Raw genomic sequence first — 19,323 nt, forward strand, 5'->3', positions numbered from 1 at the left:
AAATGTACAACTAAATGAGATTTTTTTTAATGTGTAACTAATAATCTATTGAAAAAATATTCTATCTTCTACCACTACCACTGACACCATCTAAGTAAGATTTCCTAATTGTGAAACTCTTCATTTACCTATGAGTTATTAGGTTTGGAATATATTAAGTTTGAGACATTAGTAGCAAAAACAGAAACTAAGCAGTACACTAAAACAAGGACTTAAATTTATGGATATAAATTATACATTTAGAAATCATTTCCTTCACTTCCTTTCTCTTATTTTCTGTTTGTCTTTCTTTCCCTCCTTAAACAAATTTGGAGCACTTTCCATCTGCAACCAATATCATAGGCACTTAAAAATTATTTTGAAAGAAAGCAAATACAAGCTTTTACCACAGAAAGGGGCAGAAAGCAGAACCTTGCTGAGTACCTACATTTAGGTTGGGAGGAAGAAAAGGGAAACGAATGGAAAAGGAATGGGAAGAGATCTTGGCAAGACAGGCAGAGGAGCCCACAGGTTCAGAAATAAAGTTTTTGAATGTTCCTCCCAAATTTTTTTTTAGATATGAAAAATTGTGCTGTATATGTAAAATATGAATTATAATGCATTCTGCTGTCATACATAACAAATTAGAATTAAAGTAATAAAAAATTAGTTTATCTTTATTACAGTCTCAGTTAATTTTTCTTCTTTACAATATCTTTATTTTTTTATTTTTGTTTCATTATTAGTTGTTCAAAACATTAAAAAGCTCTTGACATATCATATTTCATACATTTGATTCAAGCAGATTATGAACTCCCATTTTTACCCTGTATACATATTGCAGATTCACATCGGTTACACATCTACTTTTTACATACTGCCATACTAGTGTCTGTTGTATTCTGCTGCCTTTCCTATCATGAAAAACAAAAGAGGAAAAGGAGACCAATTTCCACAGCAAAGCAGAAGAGGTACTACCTTTAGAAAAACAGTTTTTGGGCTGGGGCTATAGCTCAGTGGTAAAGCACTTGCCTCACACATGTGAGGTACTAGGTTCCATCCTAAGCACCACATAAAAATAAATACATAAAATGGCATTGTGTCCATTTACAACTAAAAAAAAGAAATATAGTTTAGTCCTAGAAATAGAAGGGTCTGGAGGAATCACCTCGTTCAATTCTCTCATTTCATAGGAATCTGAATACAATCTCAATCTTTCAGTCTCTCCCATGGCATGAAGGCCTGGTGTGGTGGTGCATGTTTTCGAGTCCAGAGACTCGGAAAGTTGAAGCAGGAGAACCTTAAGTTTGAGGCCAGCCTCAGAAACTTAGTGAGACTGATTCAAAAGTTTTTAAAAAGGGTTGAGGGTACAGCTCAGTGGTAGGGCACTTGCTTTCACAAAGCCCTGGGTTCATGGGTTCAATCTTCAGCACCACTGGGAAAAGAAGAAAGAAAAAAAAAGAAAAGAAAAAGAAAGCACCGTTCAAATCTGGAATGTTTGCCTGTGCAACTATCAGAAAATGTTCCTATTAAATGGGAACTGGCTGTGTTTTCTCATGCTAAATGATAAGCACATATTTTTCCAAAAACATTGATTACATGAAAACTTTCTACCTGATAATTTAAAGGAATTCAATTTTAATTAATTCTACCTTTTATGGGAGCCAACAAATCCTGGTCATCCATCTGAAAGGCAGTTCCCTTAATAATCAATGCTTTAAAAGGAGAAAGGAGGGTAGTGTTTATATATATATATATATATATATATATATATATATACCCCACCCCCCTGTGATAAGCCCCATCCAGCTTTCCTGTTTTTTTTGACCTGGAATCAGCACCCTGCTTTCTAGTATTTTCTCACACTACACACACTTAGGAGTTGAATCTTTCTAAGATTCTGTCCAACCATGACAAAATTACCCTATGTTTCCCTACCTCCCAATAATAACTGTTTTCAGTGTCATGGTTTCATGAATAACCTCTGAACAAGTGCTGGGCACCGGTTTCATTGGTTTCATTGGAAGCTAGAGGTAAAATGATACTTAATTGTTCTTTGAATCTGCCTACAAACCTTACGACCATCTTCTGGCACAGCTGGGGTACCTGGAATGTACTGAGCATGTCTTTCTCAAGAAACAAAGCCAGGGAATGTTAAAATCAAGCCTTTGGTAGCTTCTATCTATTAAAGGTCTATATAGGGACTATCTGAAAGCAAGCTGGTTACATTAGAGAGACATAAGGTATTTTCCTAGAGAATAAGGAGTGAGTTTGACAAAGCACCAGTACAATTCCTTAAGCACTGATGCCCTATCCCATCTGATCAGGCATGAGAAGTACTCAAAAATAAATGTATTCATTTTCCCATTCCACACATATATTGCAGCCCAAAGTCTGGTGGGCATTTTTCTAGGCTCTATTGGCTTACCACATACTGAAGTGTTAAGAACACTGTGGCTTTTAAAAACTTTCTGGATAGAAATCTATCTAGGAGCAATATGCCATAGCACACCTTTGATACCCAACTCCAAATCAGGAGCTATTATCAACATGACCAAAATCATCACCTGAACTGAACCTGAACTGAGTTTTTGTTGTTCTTTCCTTCTTTTTCAACTGATGATAATGAAGAACAGCAAGACAAACTATAAGTTGTTTATAAGAACAACTGTTTCCTCCAAAGGCCAATAATTTAGTTTTTATAATATATAAGAAGGACAAATAAAAAATTGAAACCAAAATACTCCCGCCACTTTCTCCCTGGTACCAGATGGAATGGGACTGCTCACATGTGATGATCTTAAGCACACAGAGAATGTGGCCTTCAAATATAGACCTTCTCAAAGGGCAGGGATGGATTCATGTTCAGCACAGCCTTTAACATACCCAGGACGAACCAGAGCTATCAAATGGCAGCAGCCACTACTGAGTGACATTTAGCTTCTGAGTGGCATTTCTCTGAAGGGGGATTTCATTCCAGCCCTAGGGCTAAACAGTGTGCACATGTGGCTGAGAGAAAGTGGCTCTGGGGAGGGAGGTGTACAAATATTTAGCCGATCCCATCTGTAATTTTCCTGGCTTCTGAGGCAAGTGCTACTATTATTCTAGTAAGTCCATAAAACTTTGATTTTCAAATTCCTGACCCTCTGTCCCCGAAGCCATTCAGTCCCTGCATAACCCCAGATGAAAAAAAAAAAAAAATCACACACTTCAGAAGAAAACTGGAGGAAAGACTAGAGTATCAGAGAAATCATATACTGGAAAATGTATGAATTAATTATCTGTCAGTTCTTAGCAATCACCCACTTCAAGCAGTGGCCCTCTCAACCACCTCCTCACCTCTGAGCAGCCACGGTTGCTGCTGCATCCAGAGCAAAATGTCTCATCACATTCTCCTCCAAATACTTCTGTTCCCACTTTGTCATATCAGCTTCCAGGGCCAGAATTCTCTCCTCCTTTTCCCGAAGGAGCTCCATCAGGGCAGTGGCATTGTATTCTGAAACGTTGGTAGGCTGAGAGTTGCCCTGGCGCTGTTGAGGGAGATACCAAGACCCCTCAGATTAACAAGAGAAAGAAACACAGTGTCCAAGTTCCACTTGAAGAAAGGCTACTTCAAGCAACTTCAGCTTGAATTTCTTTTTCCTTTGGTTGTACAGGGGATTGAACCCAGGGCCTCGTGCATGCCAAGGAAGTGTTCTTACCCTGAGCTACATTCTCAGTTTCTAGTTTGGATTCTGATTCAGAAAGAAGAAAGGGGAATTCAGATCTTCTCTTCAGACCGTGGGATTTGGACTTGAATGTGAGACTCCTTTGGTCAGAAAAAGAGCCTGCCATGTATAAATGTCACGATACTCAAAAAGTGGATCAATAGGGTGAAAACTGCCATCCCAGCCAGTTAGTTGGCAGGAATAGGGATTTCAAAAATCTAGGATTTAGTTGCTAACTTGCCCCTAACTTCTGTGATCTTTTGTGAGTCATACAATCTTTTCTGGATATTGATTTTTCTCTCCTCTAAAGTTGAGGCCAGGTGATTTCTGAAGACCATTTCTAATTCTAAAATGTCTCAGAGTCTATTTGTATAGTAGTTTCACTTCTTACAGGGCCTACTGTTTTGGTTCCTATGAAAAATAAAAGGTGCAAGATCATAAGAAGCATTAAGAATTTTGCTGGAGCCAGGCACGGTGGCTCATCCATGCAATCCCAGAGACTTGGGAGGCTGAGACAGAAGGATCACAAGCCTGAGGCCAACTTCAGCAACTTAGTGAGGACCTCAACAATTTAGCAAGTCCCTGCCCCAAAATTAAAAAAAAAAAAAAATGAGAAGGTCTGAGGATGAAGCCCAGTGGAAAAGCACTTAAGTAGCATGCATGGGGTCCTGGATTCAATCCCTACTACTGGAGATGGTGGGGGATTGCTGGAATAGGAATAGGAAGCTAAGGAAGCAGGCATTCTATTTATAATGGGGAGGTAGCCTTCAGCGAGGTATGTGGGGCAAAAAACGTAAAGATGAGCAAATATTTGCTTTTTTGTTCATGCCAAATGCCAACTGAAAAATAACCACAAATCATCTATTTCCTTCTCCCTTTCTCCCTTTTCCCTCTCCCCCTGCACCCCATCTTTATTAGATTCTTCATACCTGCTGAATTCGGAGGGATTCCAGTTCCCTTTCCAGTCGTGTCCGGAGTCGGTGCTCCAGCTGCTCACGTTTCTCACATGCTGCCTGGAGCTGTACAAGGGCCTGCTGCATCTTCTCCACTTTATCTACATACACTTGCTTCTTTTTCAGCTGGAAATCCCAGATGGGGAGATTTGCAAGATGGAAGTAAAGAAGGCAACAAAGTCAGTTATGCAGATCCCTGCAGTGTTTAGCTCCCTTCCTGTCCTAGAATCCAGCTCTAAAAAGAAATGAATGACAAAGTCCTTTGTGATGTGCAGCAGGCTGATTTATATTTCTCATACAGAGAATACAAAAAGGGAATGGAATCAGGGGCCCCTCTTTAATCTCCTTCTCCTTCCCCATCTCTATGTCTTCCCTAAGTCTACTCCCTTAAGCACAGCATGTCTTGGCAAGTTTTTCAGGTACCCACTTAATGGATGTTCTTGCCTCTGCTCTTCTTCTTCACTCTCAACCAGAATGTTCTTGAGGAAGGTATAGCTTATTTTAGTTGTTAGTGTAAAGAAGTGCTAAAAAGGGAGTAGGGGGACTCTTTGGGAAGAAAGGTTTAATTTGGTATGAAAAGGAAACCCATCTCATTTTATACTGCTGTTCCATTTCTAGGTAAGAAAGTCTGCAACTATAAGGAGGCCAGAATTATCTTTTTGAAGTCTGTCTCTGATAAGTTCTCAATGTAAGTTCTCATCACCACTTTCCTAGAAAGTTTCTTCTGCTTCTCAAAAGGAAGCTACGAACCAATGGTTCAAGTTTTTAGTATCCCCATTGACCAGGACTACTCATTCTTTATTAAAGACCAAGATTATTTGAGATTTCTATCTCATGAGCCTGAATTGATGACTCTGTACTATAGCCTCTCAACTTTTTATTCTGGGACCTTCAAAGATTCCTAAAGATTCAAATCAATCAATCAAACTATGCCCAAGTCAAACACAGTTCTTCATTTTTGCAAGCCTATATTTCATATACAAAAGTAAAAGTAGAAACAAACTGGGAATAATAAAGTGAATTATTTGTACCCATGTAACTCATAAGTCAAATCATGGCTCCACAGGAATGAAGGAATGAGGAGGGCCTCACAGTTCTTTAAAAAGAACTCGACACCCAAGAAGATAGAGGAAAGAACAGCTTTGCCACCTTGTTTGCATAAGAACAGATTATACTTCTCAGAATACCTTTGTGATACCCCTCAATGCTAATAAATCAACTAGTAGATTCTTTCTAAAGAGGAAATTCTTCCAAGTGGGGCATCTCTGTCACCACTCTCATGGAAGCTAAAGTTAGGGAGATAGACCGTCACTGTTAAGACTTCAGTTGAAAATGTTATCAATAACCTGAATTAAATTCAGGAATTTAATTCTGACTTTTCAACAAGTTCCCCCAAGCCCTTGAGCTACCTAGGTAGATAATTGCAATGTAAGAAATTACCCACCCAACCAGCATTACCCGTGTCCATTTAGCTGGGGCCAAGGCAAAGGACCAATCTGAATCCCCCACTGCAGAGACCAGACAACTCCTTTGTGGTCATGATTCCAAACTGCCACTCCCTAGAATTTCCATTCAGACAATATTGATGTGGACTGGTGAGGACATGCTCCTTGTGTTATACCTGTCCCTTCCCCAAATTAGAATTGCTGAACTTTCTGCAGGTGAAAAGAAACTTATCTTATATTTTCCTACCAGACCTGTGCTATGCTTTGCCCAGGTAACTGGAAAACAAAATTAATTTATTTTCCAGACTTTCTTGACATTCCCTTTGATTCTAGGCCTTGTTAAATCTAATCTTATATACCAGTTGAAACAAATTCTAAGCCTAGATATTTTTTTATCCATTAGATTTTTTCCTAGGAAATAAAATAAACAAAATCATCATGCTCTTTCTCTCAATAAGTTTAAACTTTTCTTTCTTGGGATACGTGACTACTTGTAACAACACTGACCAGGGCAACCAAAATTTTAAGGTCATGGATGCCTCTGCCTTCCTATTTGCTAAGCTTTGAATAATTGGACAGCAGGAAACATTCTCTATCCTTCACCTTTGGGGTTCTATAATCCTCGCGAGCTATTTAAAGTTGAATGCATTTATTTGTGAATCACTCTGAAAACCCTAAGGGAGCAGTGCAACATTAATGTGGAGAATGTTAACCATAATTATGAAGGCTTACAGCAGTTATACTTAAAGGCAATTAAACTTAGATAGCATGCAGTTCTTGCCTTGATGGCAAAGTACTGCAATGTAAGCTAAGAAAACTGAAAAACAAGCAATCTAGAGCCATGTGGATTTCTCATGTTCTTCCTTTCTTGAAAAAGGAAACCTAAATATTGTAACAAAAAAAAAAAAAAAACAACCTTAATAAGAGAAGTCACTGAGCCAACCACATGGAAGGGTAAATCAATTAAGGCCCAGGGAGTTCTCTGAGTGCCCTGAAGATGGTCATGCAGGTCAGACAAATTCCATAGAACAGGCTAAGAAAAATCCCATTACAGTTTACCACTGGGATTATTCTTCACAAGGTACCAGGACCATTGTTACCAGCATAATTCTTACACCTCCTCTTTAGAAAAAGAAAAAATATAGCTCACCCAAAAACTCCATGATCACCTCAGAAATACTTAATGCCTAGATATGTCAGGATAGAAAAGGACAATTCTATCTGGGTGTAATGGTGCATGCCTGTAATCCCAGCAGCTCAGGAGGCTGAGGCAGGAGAATTACAGGTTTGATACCAGCCTCAGCAACTTAGTGAGACTATAAGCATCTTAGTAAGATTCTACCTCAAAAATAAATTAAAAGGGCTGGGGATGTGGCTCACTGGTTAGGCACCCTTGGGTTCAATCTGTGGAACCAAAAAAACAAAACAAAAAAGGACAACTCTTAGATTTACCAATGCAAGACCTTATAGATATATCCAACAAAGATCTATACTGTTTAACTCCGCTGCTATCCTCAACAACTTAGTGAGGCCCTAAGCAACTTAGCAAGACCCTGTCTAAATAAAATATAAAAAAGGCCTGGGGATGTGGCTCAGTGGTTAAGTGTCCCTGAGTTCAATCCCCGGTACCAAAAAGTAAATAAAATAACACACACACACACACACACACACACACACACACACACCATATTCTTTCCAAAATAGCATTATGTGGGAGAAATACTTCCACTTCATGACAAAGAAAGTATTTAACTGTGGTCCATATAGACATACATAACAAAAATTTCTATTTGACAGCACAATGAAAGGAAAAGGTAACAAGATGGCTCTCAGGTGACTTGGATTCTAGTCTTAGTTCTGCAATTAACAAAACTTGCTTCCCTGTTCTCAGCTTCAGAGTATCCACTTGTTAAAAGGAATGTAGGGGGTTTCAGGAGTCAGCAAACCAAAACAGCAAGCCAATTGAAGCTCTGGAGAATTGTAGGTTCGATACCAGCAAAATGAGTTACATTTTGTTGATGGCTGTCTTCCAGAAACAATGGCTGAACTGAGCAGTTGCAATTGAACAGAAACTGCATGGTCCATTAAATTGAAACTATTTACTATCTAGTTCTTTACAGAAAAATTTGCCACTTCGTAGAAAGGTTTTCAAACTGTATTTCAGAGTTTTAGTGTTTTGCTGAGGTGCTTAAGGGGCTACCATGGCAGATGGGTTGCATTCACTGGCTCCTCTATTATGCGTTGTATGTATTAGGTATTAGGGTTCTACCAACTTCATTTGAAAAGGACTGCCACAGCTGTGTGTGTATTCATGTTGATTCTTCTTGTGTGTTATCTGTCTTCCCTAGCGAATGGTCTTCCTACCTTACCTCGCTTCATCATCTTTTCATAATTGATACATCAGTGTGGTTCCCAAATAACTTTTGCTGTTTCACCCCTCACTGCTTTGGGACATAATATTCTCTCCTTCAACCCCATGAGGTTTCAAGAAGTTAAAAAAATAAAAATAAAACATAGCTTGATGAAGCATTATGAGGAATGGTGATGATCTCTGTTCAAACTATTGTCATCATACTTTCCCCGTAAGCATTTCTCAATAACACTTTCTCTCTCTCTCTCTCTCTCTCTCTCTCTCTCTCTCTCTCTCTCTCTCTCAAACACACACACACACACACACACACACACACAGGGTTACACAGATAATTCAACCCTCTAAAGGTCTTTGAACTCCTAAATGTTTTGTGTATCTAGGAGTCCCTTTGACACCCTCAACACTTACCACTATCCAAGAGGACAAGGCAAACAGCATCCTAGAATTCTGTATAAGAACATTCTTGGAGGTAAAAACATAAGTTGTGCTTTAGTTTGTGTGTGTGTGTGTGTGTGTGTGTGTGTGTACACACACAAGACTCAGACCGTGTAATATGTATACTCTCCATAGAATCTTAGATGATTGATTTTTCTGTCTTCAGTGTTCAAGGAAGTAAAGGTTCATGTGAAAATTCCCAAAGCCATGGTAATGTCTCAGGCCTTCATGTGGAAAATGAGTTTTCAAAACCACAGATCAGTCACTCTGGGTTTCTAATCAAGACTTGTAACCATGAGCCCCTAGGAAAATTCCAAGTAAATCCATCATTTCAACCAAATTCCCCCATGGATATTCAGTGAGTGGTGGAAATCATTTATCCATTCAATTTTTTTTAACCAAATGCCAATTTTCAAAAACTTGTTAAAAAGACTCCCTTCCCTTCCTTTCCCTAAATCTATGTTCTCTAAATATGATTCCTCAAACTATTCTTACTCTTTGTCTTGATTTTTAGATCCACCTTCTCCCCCAACCCACTGGCCCTACTCTTACTGTACTTCAAAGATCCAATCTAAGATAGTTTACTTTTTGTGTCTCTATACCAATGATTCTCAACTAGGGGTTGAGAATTTGTATAGTAGACATGGTAGAATTTTAAGGCAGTATGAACCTAGAGCATCAACAAAGGCATTTTAAATGGCCATACCAAAGCTGGAAATGGGATAGTGTGACAGTAGACTGGGTAATGAATGTCCCCATTTGCAGGGGACATTAAGCAATGTATGGAGACATTTATGGTGGCCATAGCCATTTATGGTTGCTACTCATGGATAAAAACCGGGAGTGTTGATAAATATATTATAATACTAAATAGTCCCTGCCTCTCGCTATCATCAAAGATTTATCCAGTCCCAAATGACGTTAATGCCAAGGTTGAGAAAATTTGCTCAACACTTTAGCACTACAGGACAGCTCCTTTATACCACACTTTTAACAAGAGATTATATTCATACTTTAATGTTCTCATAGTGTCTTTAGTCACAGATCCCTACCTGACTGCAAGAAGTCTCACTGTGAAAATTTAACATGCCCTAGGACTGCTTTCAACTTTCCCCCAAATATTATCCTTTTGATGGTTCAGTCAACATCATCACTTTACCCATTTTCCAGTTTCAGAATCTTAGAATTATTATTCTTCCCACTTTCTTTGACCACCATATCCAACTATCACTATGTCTTAATTCTAATCAACATCTCTTTTATTCTCATTTCCATAGCCAATATGAATAATTTAAATCTTTATTTCACAACTAAATTATTACAATACCAACTTAACAGTTCTTTCAGTTGCTCTCCCCATCTATACACTCATGTTTTGCACATTCAGTCAATGCATCTTATATATAGGTGCTATAAAAGACTTCCAGAAGTAGGATATCATGGTACTATCTTATTTAAGAATAAAAGCAATTACTGTTAGCACTTCCATTCCATTAGTATTAGGTATTTCCAATATCCAAAGTAACTTTACACCACGTCCTATACTTTTTAGACCAAAGCTGCTCTTTCTCTTTTATTTCTCAAATTGCTTAATGCATTTTGATTCATTACCCAGTCTACTGTCACACTATCCCATTTCAAGCTTTGGTATGGCCATTTAAAATGCTTTTGTTGATGCTCTAGGTTCTTACTGCCTTAAAATTGTACCGTGTCTACTATACAAATTATCAAACCTTATATTAGTCTGATCATTTCCTTATTCTTCCTCACAAAATCACTAAACTCTCCAAGAGTTCTTTGAAATAATCTTTCCTGACCTTGATTGCTGCTTTTCATGAAAGCTTTTCATCATGAATATACTTTCAGTCATTTTAAAATTTTTTATTCATGTGTGGATTCATTTATTCACCAGAAATTTACCTGATGTTTATTATGTATCAGTCCCTATTCTACCTTTGAGAGCAAAAGTAATGTAGTGGGAAGTAAGACAAAGTCCCTGCTACATTGGAGATCAGTATCCCTTCAATCATATAAGGGCAGGTCCCTACCATTTCCTTTGATAGCTCTCTTCTAGTTCTAGTTCACTGGTCTACATTCTTGGTGACCAGATAATATTAAATAACTGTTATAGACAAGAACAAAAATGAGCATAGTCTAGATTAGCCACAACACTGCAAATATACAAATAATAAACACACACCTTCACAAATGTATTTACTTTGCTTGGCCAAGTCAAGATAAGTGTTTTAAATCTTTCCTATTCAGAGATAAGTTTTCAAAAGGAAATCGTAAAAAAGGAGAAAGAGCAGCTGGAAGGCAACCTATTAAAGAATAAGGCAAATAGTCTTGAGCTCAATCAATCATATTTTTCCATCACACTTCTGTAATAATTTGAACCTGTTCCCAAGCATTTGGCAGATTCCTTAACCTGCTTCTGACTCAGGAAAATCTGATCCCTGCAACGAATACCACGTGATGACATCCCTTTCCTCCTTCCAACAACTGTGGGTGTCTTTCAAACTTATTTTTTAAAGGATAGCTATATACAAAATCATGTCTAGGGCTCCTAAAGAGAACCATTTGTCTCAGCCATTTCCAAAGAAGTGACTTAATCATTAACTCTATCATTTATTCACTGGTGGACAAAGAACAGGATTAAGTATCTTGAGTTTTCCCCTAGGTTTATCGCTAACTGTATGGTCTAATCTGTTTGTACTTTAATTTCCTAATCTGCTGAAAGATAACACTTGCAAGGTTCCTAGAGATATAAAGTAAAATATCTGTAAATATTTTTAAAGATTAAAAAATACAGATGGGCAAGTAGAGGGGACAAACTATTAATACTAGTTGGATAAACACCCACATAAACAAACACTCCATCTGAAGGGCAGTGAGGCTAATAACACAGAACTAAATCCAGTGCCTTCATTATGGCTGATTTGCCTCTTCCCTTCTACTGCCTAATATTTACAGTTTCACCAGCATAACTGTACTTTCTATGTTACTCCACGACAGCCTTTGGTGATTTTAGTTTGATCTGATTTAGTCTTACCCTGGAGCCTTTGGCTCCAAGTAAGTTTTTACACTTAAGCAATTTGGTAACACTACCCTGTTGTTAGTATGCTGCCTCTGTTCATTGCCAAGAGGCTGTGGTCCTCGGGTGGATATTAAAAGAATTGAAGAGCAAAATGCCACCTCTAAAAACTTGTTCTATGAGGAACAGAACTCATGTTATAAAGAAGACTAAAGAAAATTCCATAAGATTTCCAACTTGGGAATTTAAAAAGCCAGAATCATAAGACTGAAAGAATTGATCTCAGAGAGGTCACTCCATCTCTATTGAAGATGGGGACATGATTTCTTGCTTGCTTATTTGCTAGCATATTAGATGAAGTCATACCTACTACAAAACAAATACACTGTCATAAATATGAGACGTGACATCCTTCGATGAAGTGCCCATCAAATAAATCCACGATTCATCAGCAGAACACCCTGGAAGATGCCAGGGTGAATACAAACTTCATCTGAATCCTATCAATACTCTAAATGCACATAGAATTCACACCGGCAGAACTTCCATCCAAATCTATAAGCCATTATGACCACTTGTAAATTTTACCTTCACCAACAATATCCTATTGTTTGAAAATTATTTTTTAGCATTAGACGTATAAATGTCTATGCTTAAGACATGTTTCCCTATTGGGAAGAAGACTAGGTATGGTACTAATAGGTAAGTCCAGTAGCAGAAACTTATGCATCTTTAATACTCCCACTCCCCAAAAGGAGAGGAAAAACACATAAAGTAGAATGGGACCTAGAAATAAGGAAGAAATATCAGCCTTAAGAATGGTGGAAATGGAGTAAAACAAGATTAGGAAGTTTGGGAGAACAGGGTGGAATGGCAAAGGGCTCTGGAAAATGTTCTCAGTACTCCAGCAAGAGCTACTGATGGGATGATCAAATCATCCAGCAGCTACTGGATGAAAAGGTTAACACTTGGGCCCCTTCTTCCTGAATCTCTATGGCTTTCATTCTAGTGTAAATCCAAAGAACAAGGCTCACTAGATTTTTCTGCCAGCCCTCCCACATTCTGCTGTATCCTTTCCTGTGCACTCTCTGCTCAGTAACCACCCTCCCCCAGCATCTTCCCTCTTTGATCTTGCCAAGGCCTTTTTCCCACCATCCCCAAAACAATTACCCAAGCGATGGCTTCAATTCTGGATTCTCATAAGACAGCAGCCAGCCAGAAGCCTGGGCTGCCTTTAGCCTTGTGAGAGTATATGCCAGGCATCCGTTGAAACTCTCCAGTGAGGTTAAATTGGTAGGGGGTGGGGAGACTCTCTTTGAATGAGAGAATACCGTGGTTGCTGTAGGACACAGAGCTCTTTTGACTTGGAGTTTAATGAGCCTCCACTTCAATAGGACCTACGTGTTCCGAAAGATAAGGGTGAAGACGGAAAGGCACCATTTACCTCGTTTGGCAGCCTGCTGTACAGACTGTAGAATGGTGTCAAGGCCTGGTCACAGTGATGCACCAAAAAACAGGTATATCCCCTCCCCAGCAAAATACCTCCCTGGGTATCAGCAGAGCTGCATCCATGAAAGAATCTACACTGAACTCTGAAGAGAATGGAAGTTGTGTTTCCAAGAGAAAGGTTCTCTGTGAGCCTGAGACCACATTTCTGTATAGGGCTCGGTGATTGCAGAGAACCCCAGGCAAGTGACTTAATGGGATTAGAAGGATGGAATGAATTTCAGGGAAGGCATCTAAATGTGGTCTTTCTAGAGAGGAAAACATATATGAACACAAGGACCCTTGAACCACTGAAGTAGCTATAATCTTTCCCTGACCATCTTGATGCAATGAGAACTAGTTATCTGAGTGACCCTGAGCTTGGAAAGCTGAGAAAACATCCCTCACACAAAAGGCCTATTTTGAGAAATTTTCAATAATTATGATTTACTAAGTGGACTGAAGACATTCTCACTGGAAGAACTTTGAAGGCCTAAGAATAAAGGAGAATTTGTGGTTGCCATTTGTGAGCCATAACTAAGTTGTGTGTTTACACTGGATATAGGCAGATCATCTAGCATATCTTTCTGCCTCCAAACATGGTTTTTCTTGAGCCATCTCCATCAGACAGAGAGATAAGTCTTGTACTCATGAATACCTTTCTTGTTTTAGAAATGTTCACTGATATTTTGTACAGGAACCACAATGAAGAACCCTTACCAGTTCTGTTCCAGAATACATACCTTAAATACCTCCCTAATATTCCATAGCTGGAAATTTTAACTCATAATGACTGAGACCTAAAGGTGATTGAGTCACAGAACAAAAGCAATACTTTGCTTAGCAGTTCGTACATTTGAGGATGATAGAAAGGAAAATTTTCCTTTGAATATATGGGAAACACAGGACAAACACCACCCAGGAGCAAATTCAGCTCTGATAGGCTGCTAGAACAAAGCAAAAACACAAGAACTAGTCTAATTTTCTGAAACATGATTTTGAAAGCTTAGAGATATGATCTGGCTTTGTTTTGGAAGATGTTATGTGGCCTCTGAGATTCCACTGGATAGAAACAGGGCTGTGAGCCTACTCTTCCAGTCAAAAGTTCCACCTCCTTTAGCAACAGCAACTCAGAATTCCCCAACAATTAGACTCTATAGGAAAGTACAAGTTGGATGAAGACTAAAAAATTAACAATAATTAATGGGCTCATTTGAGGTATCTAGCCATTAGACAACATTCATTCAATCCCAGCCAATATTTAGAACTTAATTAAATTGTAAAACTACATATTTTGGGGCAAGTCCCTGAAAAACTACTAGAAATCTTTGGAACAAATGCCCAGAAAAGCCTCAGAAGTCTGAAGCCAGATATATATTTCAGGCAACTGTTTCCGCGAGGGCTGCTCAGTGAGAACTACAGATGAACATCTTCTTCCTACACACATATTATTTCCATGATTAACAACCAGTTCCCACTGTATCCTCAAACAATGAAAACCAAGAAGGTTGCAGTATTTTGTTCATTTATCTCCAACTGGATAAGTACCCTTCCCAGAAGGGTAGCAATGCTATATATATATATATATATATATATATATATATATATATATATATATATATATATATATATACCATAATGTCAAAGCAGTTTGGACAAATTCTGATGGTAAAATGGTAGAGGCCAGGGAGGGTACTGGAGAGGCAGGGATAGGGTTAATGGGTACAAGGCCATAATCAGGAAAAATAAATTCTGATGGTCCTTCACACAGAGGGTGAGTACAGTTAACAATAATGTATTGTATTGGTCTTATAACAAGGAAATGCTATGGGATCGAGATGATGGATAAGCTAAGCATCCTGAGCCAGTCAATACACAATGCATAAAATGGTTCAAAACATCACACTTTACCTCCATAAAGATATACTATTATCTGTCAATAAAAAGGTAATTTTAAAAAGATGCAGAGGTTACTAAATCTGAACAAGTACCCACATTTTCTTTTTGGGAGTTGAACCAAAAGATGATTCAGACAGGGAGAGAGGCAGCAGGGTCTATGGAAGGAAGAGTCATGAGATACCAGTTTTATTCCTGGCTCTACCCAAGACCTGCCATGTGATCATTAGCAAGCTACTTCTCAGCAGGTCTCTTAGTTTGTCCTTCTCTAAAAGAATACAGTCTTACTCTGGCCTGTAACTTTCTCTGGAAATCCCTTGCAAAAAAAAAAAAAAAGAGGAAAGGGAATATATGAGGTGTACTGAGGGCCAAAGGGTGTGTTAAGCTCCTTACACACAGACATTTGGCAAATGCAAGACTTCCTCACTTTTCATGAAGCAACTTAGCATATTTCTGAGCATATATTATATACTGATGGAGAAAGAATTCAACTTTATTTTATTTTATTTTATCCTGAAGTTAACACTTAATCAATCAAATTAAAGGATATAATGGATTAGATGGCATTACCTTCTGGTAAAGTATGAGCCCATATCCCAATTGCAGCAAGCATTTTAATACCCAAAAAGGAAAGCAGAGGAAATCTGTAAGTCAGGAGATCTCCAGTAACTAGAACCATTCTTACTGGGGGACAGGAAGCAAACAATGAATGAAGGCAGGAAAGATACCTCACATACAATAGCCAGAATGGTATTTGGTCCCTAACACTTTAATTTTGTATCAAGTTTATAAAGCTTCCAGCTTATTATAATGAAGGCATTTTCCACTTAAAACAACATAAATTTTAGAATAGAATTGAGATATAAAATTTGTTTAACTAAGTTACTCTTTAGCATCAATGTTCACTGAAATATATCCATTCCCATAAGCGCAAAGCATCTGGGAGTTAGTAGTACTTTAGTGCAATGTCAACTGACATTTAAGATTAATCAATGGACAATCCAGCAGCAAAGTTCCCTCTATTTGACATGAACAGTTTAATGTCGCAGGCAAGTAACATTTCCATCAAGACTGATCAGATACATGAATTGTATGCGTTATAGTTTTGGGGATCCATCCTGATAGCTGACAGATTCACCCCCATCACATAACTATGTGCTAAAAACTAATCATTAAGCCACAGCAAAGATCATGGTCAGTACTCCTGACATAAATTTAGTCTTATCCTATCCCAGATTTCCCAAGGCGGCTACTTTTGCCAAACCAATGTGCTAAGTCCAAAAGGTACAGCCACAAAGATATATTTTTGACCTAAGAGGGGGACTTAGGACTAAGAGGGGACTTATTTCCCATTAAATGTGAATAGATGAGGACCATTCTAATTTCAAGATCCATGGAATGCTTTAAAATATCTGGAATCAATTTCTGGTTCTTCCAAAATAAAGCTTTAAAGCACTCTAATATATATCTCACAAGCAGGGTTGAGTATATAGAACTTGGAGTAGGAGGGCAGTTTGGTTATTATATAAATGAGTAAATAGAAATTGCCCCCTGACTCTAGTGATTTCCTATTCTGTAGAAAAAGGGGAACTTGCAATAAAGAAAAGAATTCAAAGTCCACTTACATCAGCACAACTATAACTAGAAGCAGCACATTCCTGTTGGAAGACTGCTCAAGCTACCACTAAGATGGAAGCCCAGTGTTCTTGTTTTGCCATTTCTCCCACCCTCAGGCTCACATGCTACCTGAGCAAAACATACCTCTTCTTCCAGCTTCACCACCTTGGCCTGGGCATTGCTCAGAGCCTGGTCTCGGATTTCAATATGTCGCCTTTGGTCTTCATTGGTAGAACGGGCAGTGGCCAGCTCTGCTTCCAGCTTCTCCTTCTCCCGCTGGCTTTCTTTATCTGTCAGGACATGAAATATCATGACTTCCATCCCAGAGTTGGCTCAAAGCCTTATGTAAGCAAAATTGACAAACTGGGCACATTACTTGACATGCTACTATTCTAGCACAGAGCTTCAAGAACCAGGATACCCAAGATGTAGACTATAACACTGGCTCTATCAGAAACTTTCTGTGTAAATTTAGAAAAGTCACCTAATGGTCTTTGTGCAGAAACAGTGAGAAAGTAGATATAAAATGTCATGAAAAATATGAAGCATTATATAAAGAAGGATAAATACATACACACATATATCAGAAGAGAAAATTAGTCATCTTTTCAATTTTATTTCTTCAAAATTTTTTTTGAGAGAGAGAGAGAATTTTAATATTTATTTTTTTAGTTTTCGGCAGACACAACATCTTTATTTGTATGTAGTGCTGAGGATCAAACCCAGGCCACACGCATGCCAGGCGAGCACACTACCGCTTGAGCCACATCCCCAGCCCTATTTCTTCAAAATTTTCTTGCACTGAAAAATGATCAATTGAGCCCAACAAAATTGTTCCCATTGTTTCCTCATCACAGTGTATCAAGTAGATCTTAAAATGATATTCCATAGCCAGGTATGGTGGTACATGCGTGTAATCCCAGCAGCTTGGGAGACTGAGGCAGGAGGATTGCAAGTTCAAAACCAGCTTCAGCAATTTAGCAAGGCCCTAAGCTACTCAGCAAGATCCTGTCTCTAAATAAAATACAAAAAAGGTCTGGGGATGTGGCTCAGTGGTTGAGTGTCCCTGGGTTAAGTCCCCAGTAGCAAAAAAAAAAAAAAACTGATATTTCATAACACGGATAAAATCTCAATCCTACCCTTTACACACTAACATTTTTTCTAACTGAGATGAAGTTTATTTGACAACATGTCCTCTCCAGGGAACTCCTAATCCAAAATCATCCCTAACATAGCTCACTTTATCTCAGAATCTGCTTCTCTTGGGAAGTCAATGTCTTTAAACAGTAAGATAAAACTAGAAGCCATGCTATGCTCTTTCCCATTCTTTCTCCTGCAGCATAGACTGGGTGTGGAGGGACTGTCAGAACCAACAGGGAAAAGTTAGAGGGAAAACATTGGGATCAGAAACGTGAGGATCAGAGGAATACAGGCAGACATTTCACCCCCTAAAAATCCTCTACTTGAGACTCTCCCTTTCTGATAAATTAGCAGAATTAAGTCTACCTATCAGAGTTTGAAAGTTTAGATTTCTTTAAAAATAAGATGATATACCTGTGTATTTATAATATATAGACACACACCATGTATATATATGTATATACATATATATGTGTGTGTATGGTATGTGTATGTATGTGTAGACACGATCTTTGACTTTAGAATGAAAGACTTTAAGATTATGGCTACTTTCATATAAATGGATGGAAATAGGGACTACCATGCTAAGTGAAATAAACCAAACTCAGAAATTCATAGGTTGAATGTTTTCTCTCATATATAGAAGCCAGAGTAAAATAAAGAAAATGGGGCAGGAAAGATAGGATAACTAAAGAACCAATCAAATACAAATTAATAGATGAGTAAAAGGAGAGGCAGGAGAATGGGAGAGGGGAGGGAGGATAGGAGGGAAAAGCAGGAACGAAAGGGGGGGATCAGGAACTGAAATTGGTTTCCAAGCATGTATGTGTTTGTCAGGGTGAGCCCACTACTATGTATAACTATAAAGCTCTAACAAAAATAACATTGAAAAAAAGAATGAAAGAGTTTAGTGGACCCATCATGATCCTTTTGGCTTGGAGGATGAATACAAGTTAGCATTCTAATAAATTTATATAGGTTTATATGTAGTCTCTAAACAAAATTCATACTTTGGTCCATATATTATTCTTATCTCAATCTGCCTTCTTATATTGGATGTTCCTTGTTCTAGTATCCATAGCTGATCAGAACTACTTCAATATTCCCCTGGAATTTACTCTCACTGAATCTCAATGAGGTAATTCTTTTTTAAAAATTAATTTATTCAATGAAGTAATTCTTTTTTTAAAGAGAGAGAAAGAATTTTTAATATTTATTTTTTAGTTTTCGGCGGACACATCTTTGTTTGTATGTGGTGCTG

The 19,323-nt window shown here is 38.2% G+C and overlaps 1 protein-coding gene across 7 annotated transcripts in view; it reads right to left on the bottom strand.

The window, feature by feature from the left end:
* Positions 1-19,323, bottom strand: part of Amot (angiomotin) — a 65,450-nt gene that overhangs the window by 10,411 nt on the left and 35,716 nt on the right. For all 7 annotated transcript variants that reach the window (XM_071606393.1, XM_071606399.1, XM_071606396.1 and 4 more), the window contains 3 exons: positions 17,067-17,212; positions 4,616-4,765; positions 3,319-3,509 (listed from right to left, as the gene is read on the bottom strand). In XM_071606393.1, the coding sequence (XP_071462494.1) occupies positions 3,319-3,509; positions 4,616-4,765; positions 17,067-17,212 (487 nt within the window). The remainder of the gene's footprint in view (positions 1-3,318; positions 3,510-4,615; positions 4,766-17,066; positions 17,213-19,323) is intronic.

This window comes from Marmota flaviventris, chromosome X, assembly GCF_047511675.1.
Source record: "Marmota flaviventris isolate mMarFla1 chromosome X, mMarFla1.hap1, whole genome shotgun sequence".
NCBI classification, from domain to species: domain Eukaryota; kingdom Metazoa; phylum Chordata; class Mammalia; order Rodentia; family Sciuridae; genus Marmota; species Marmota flaviventris.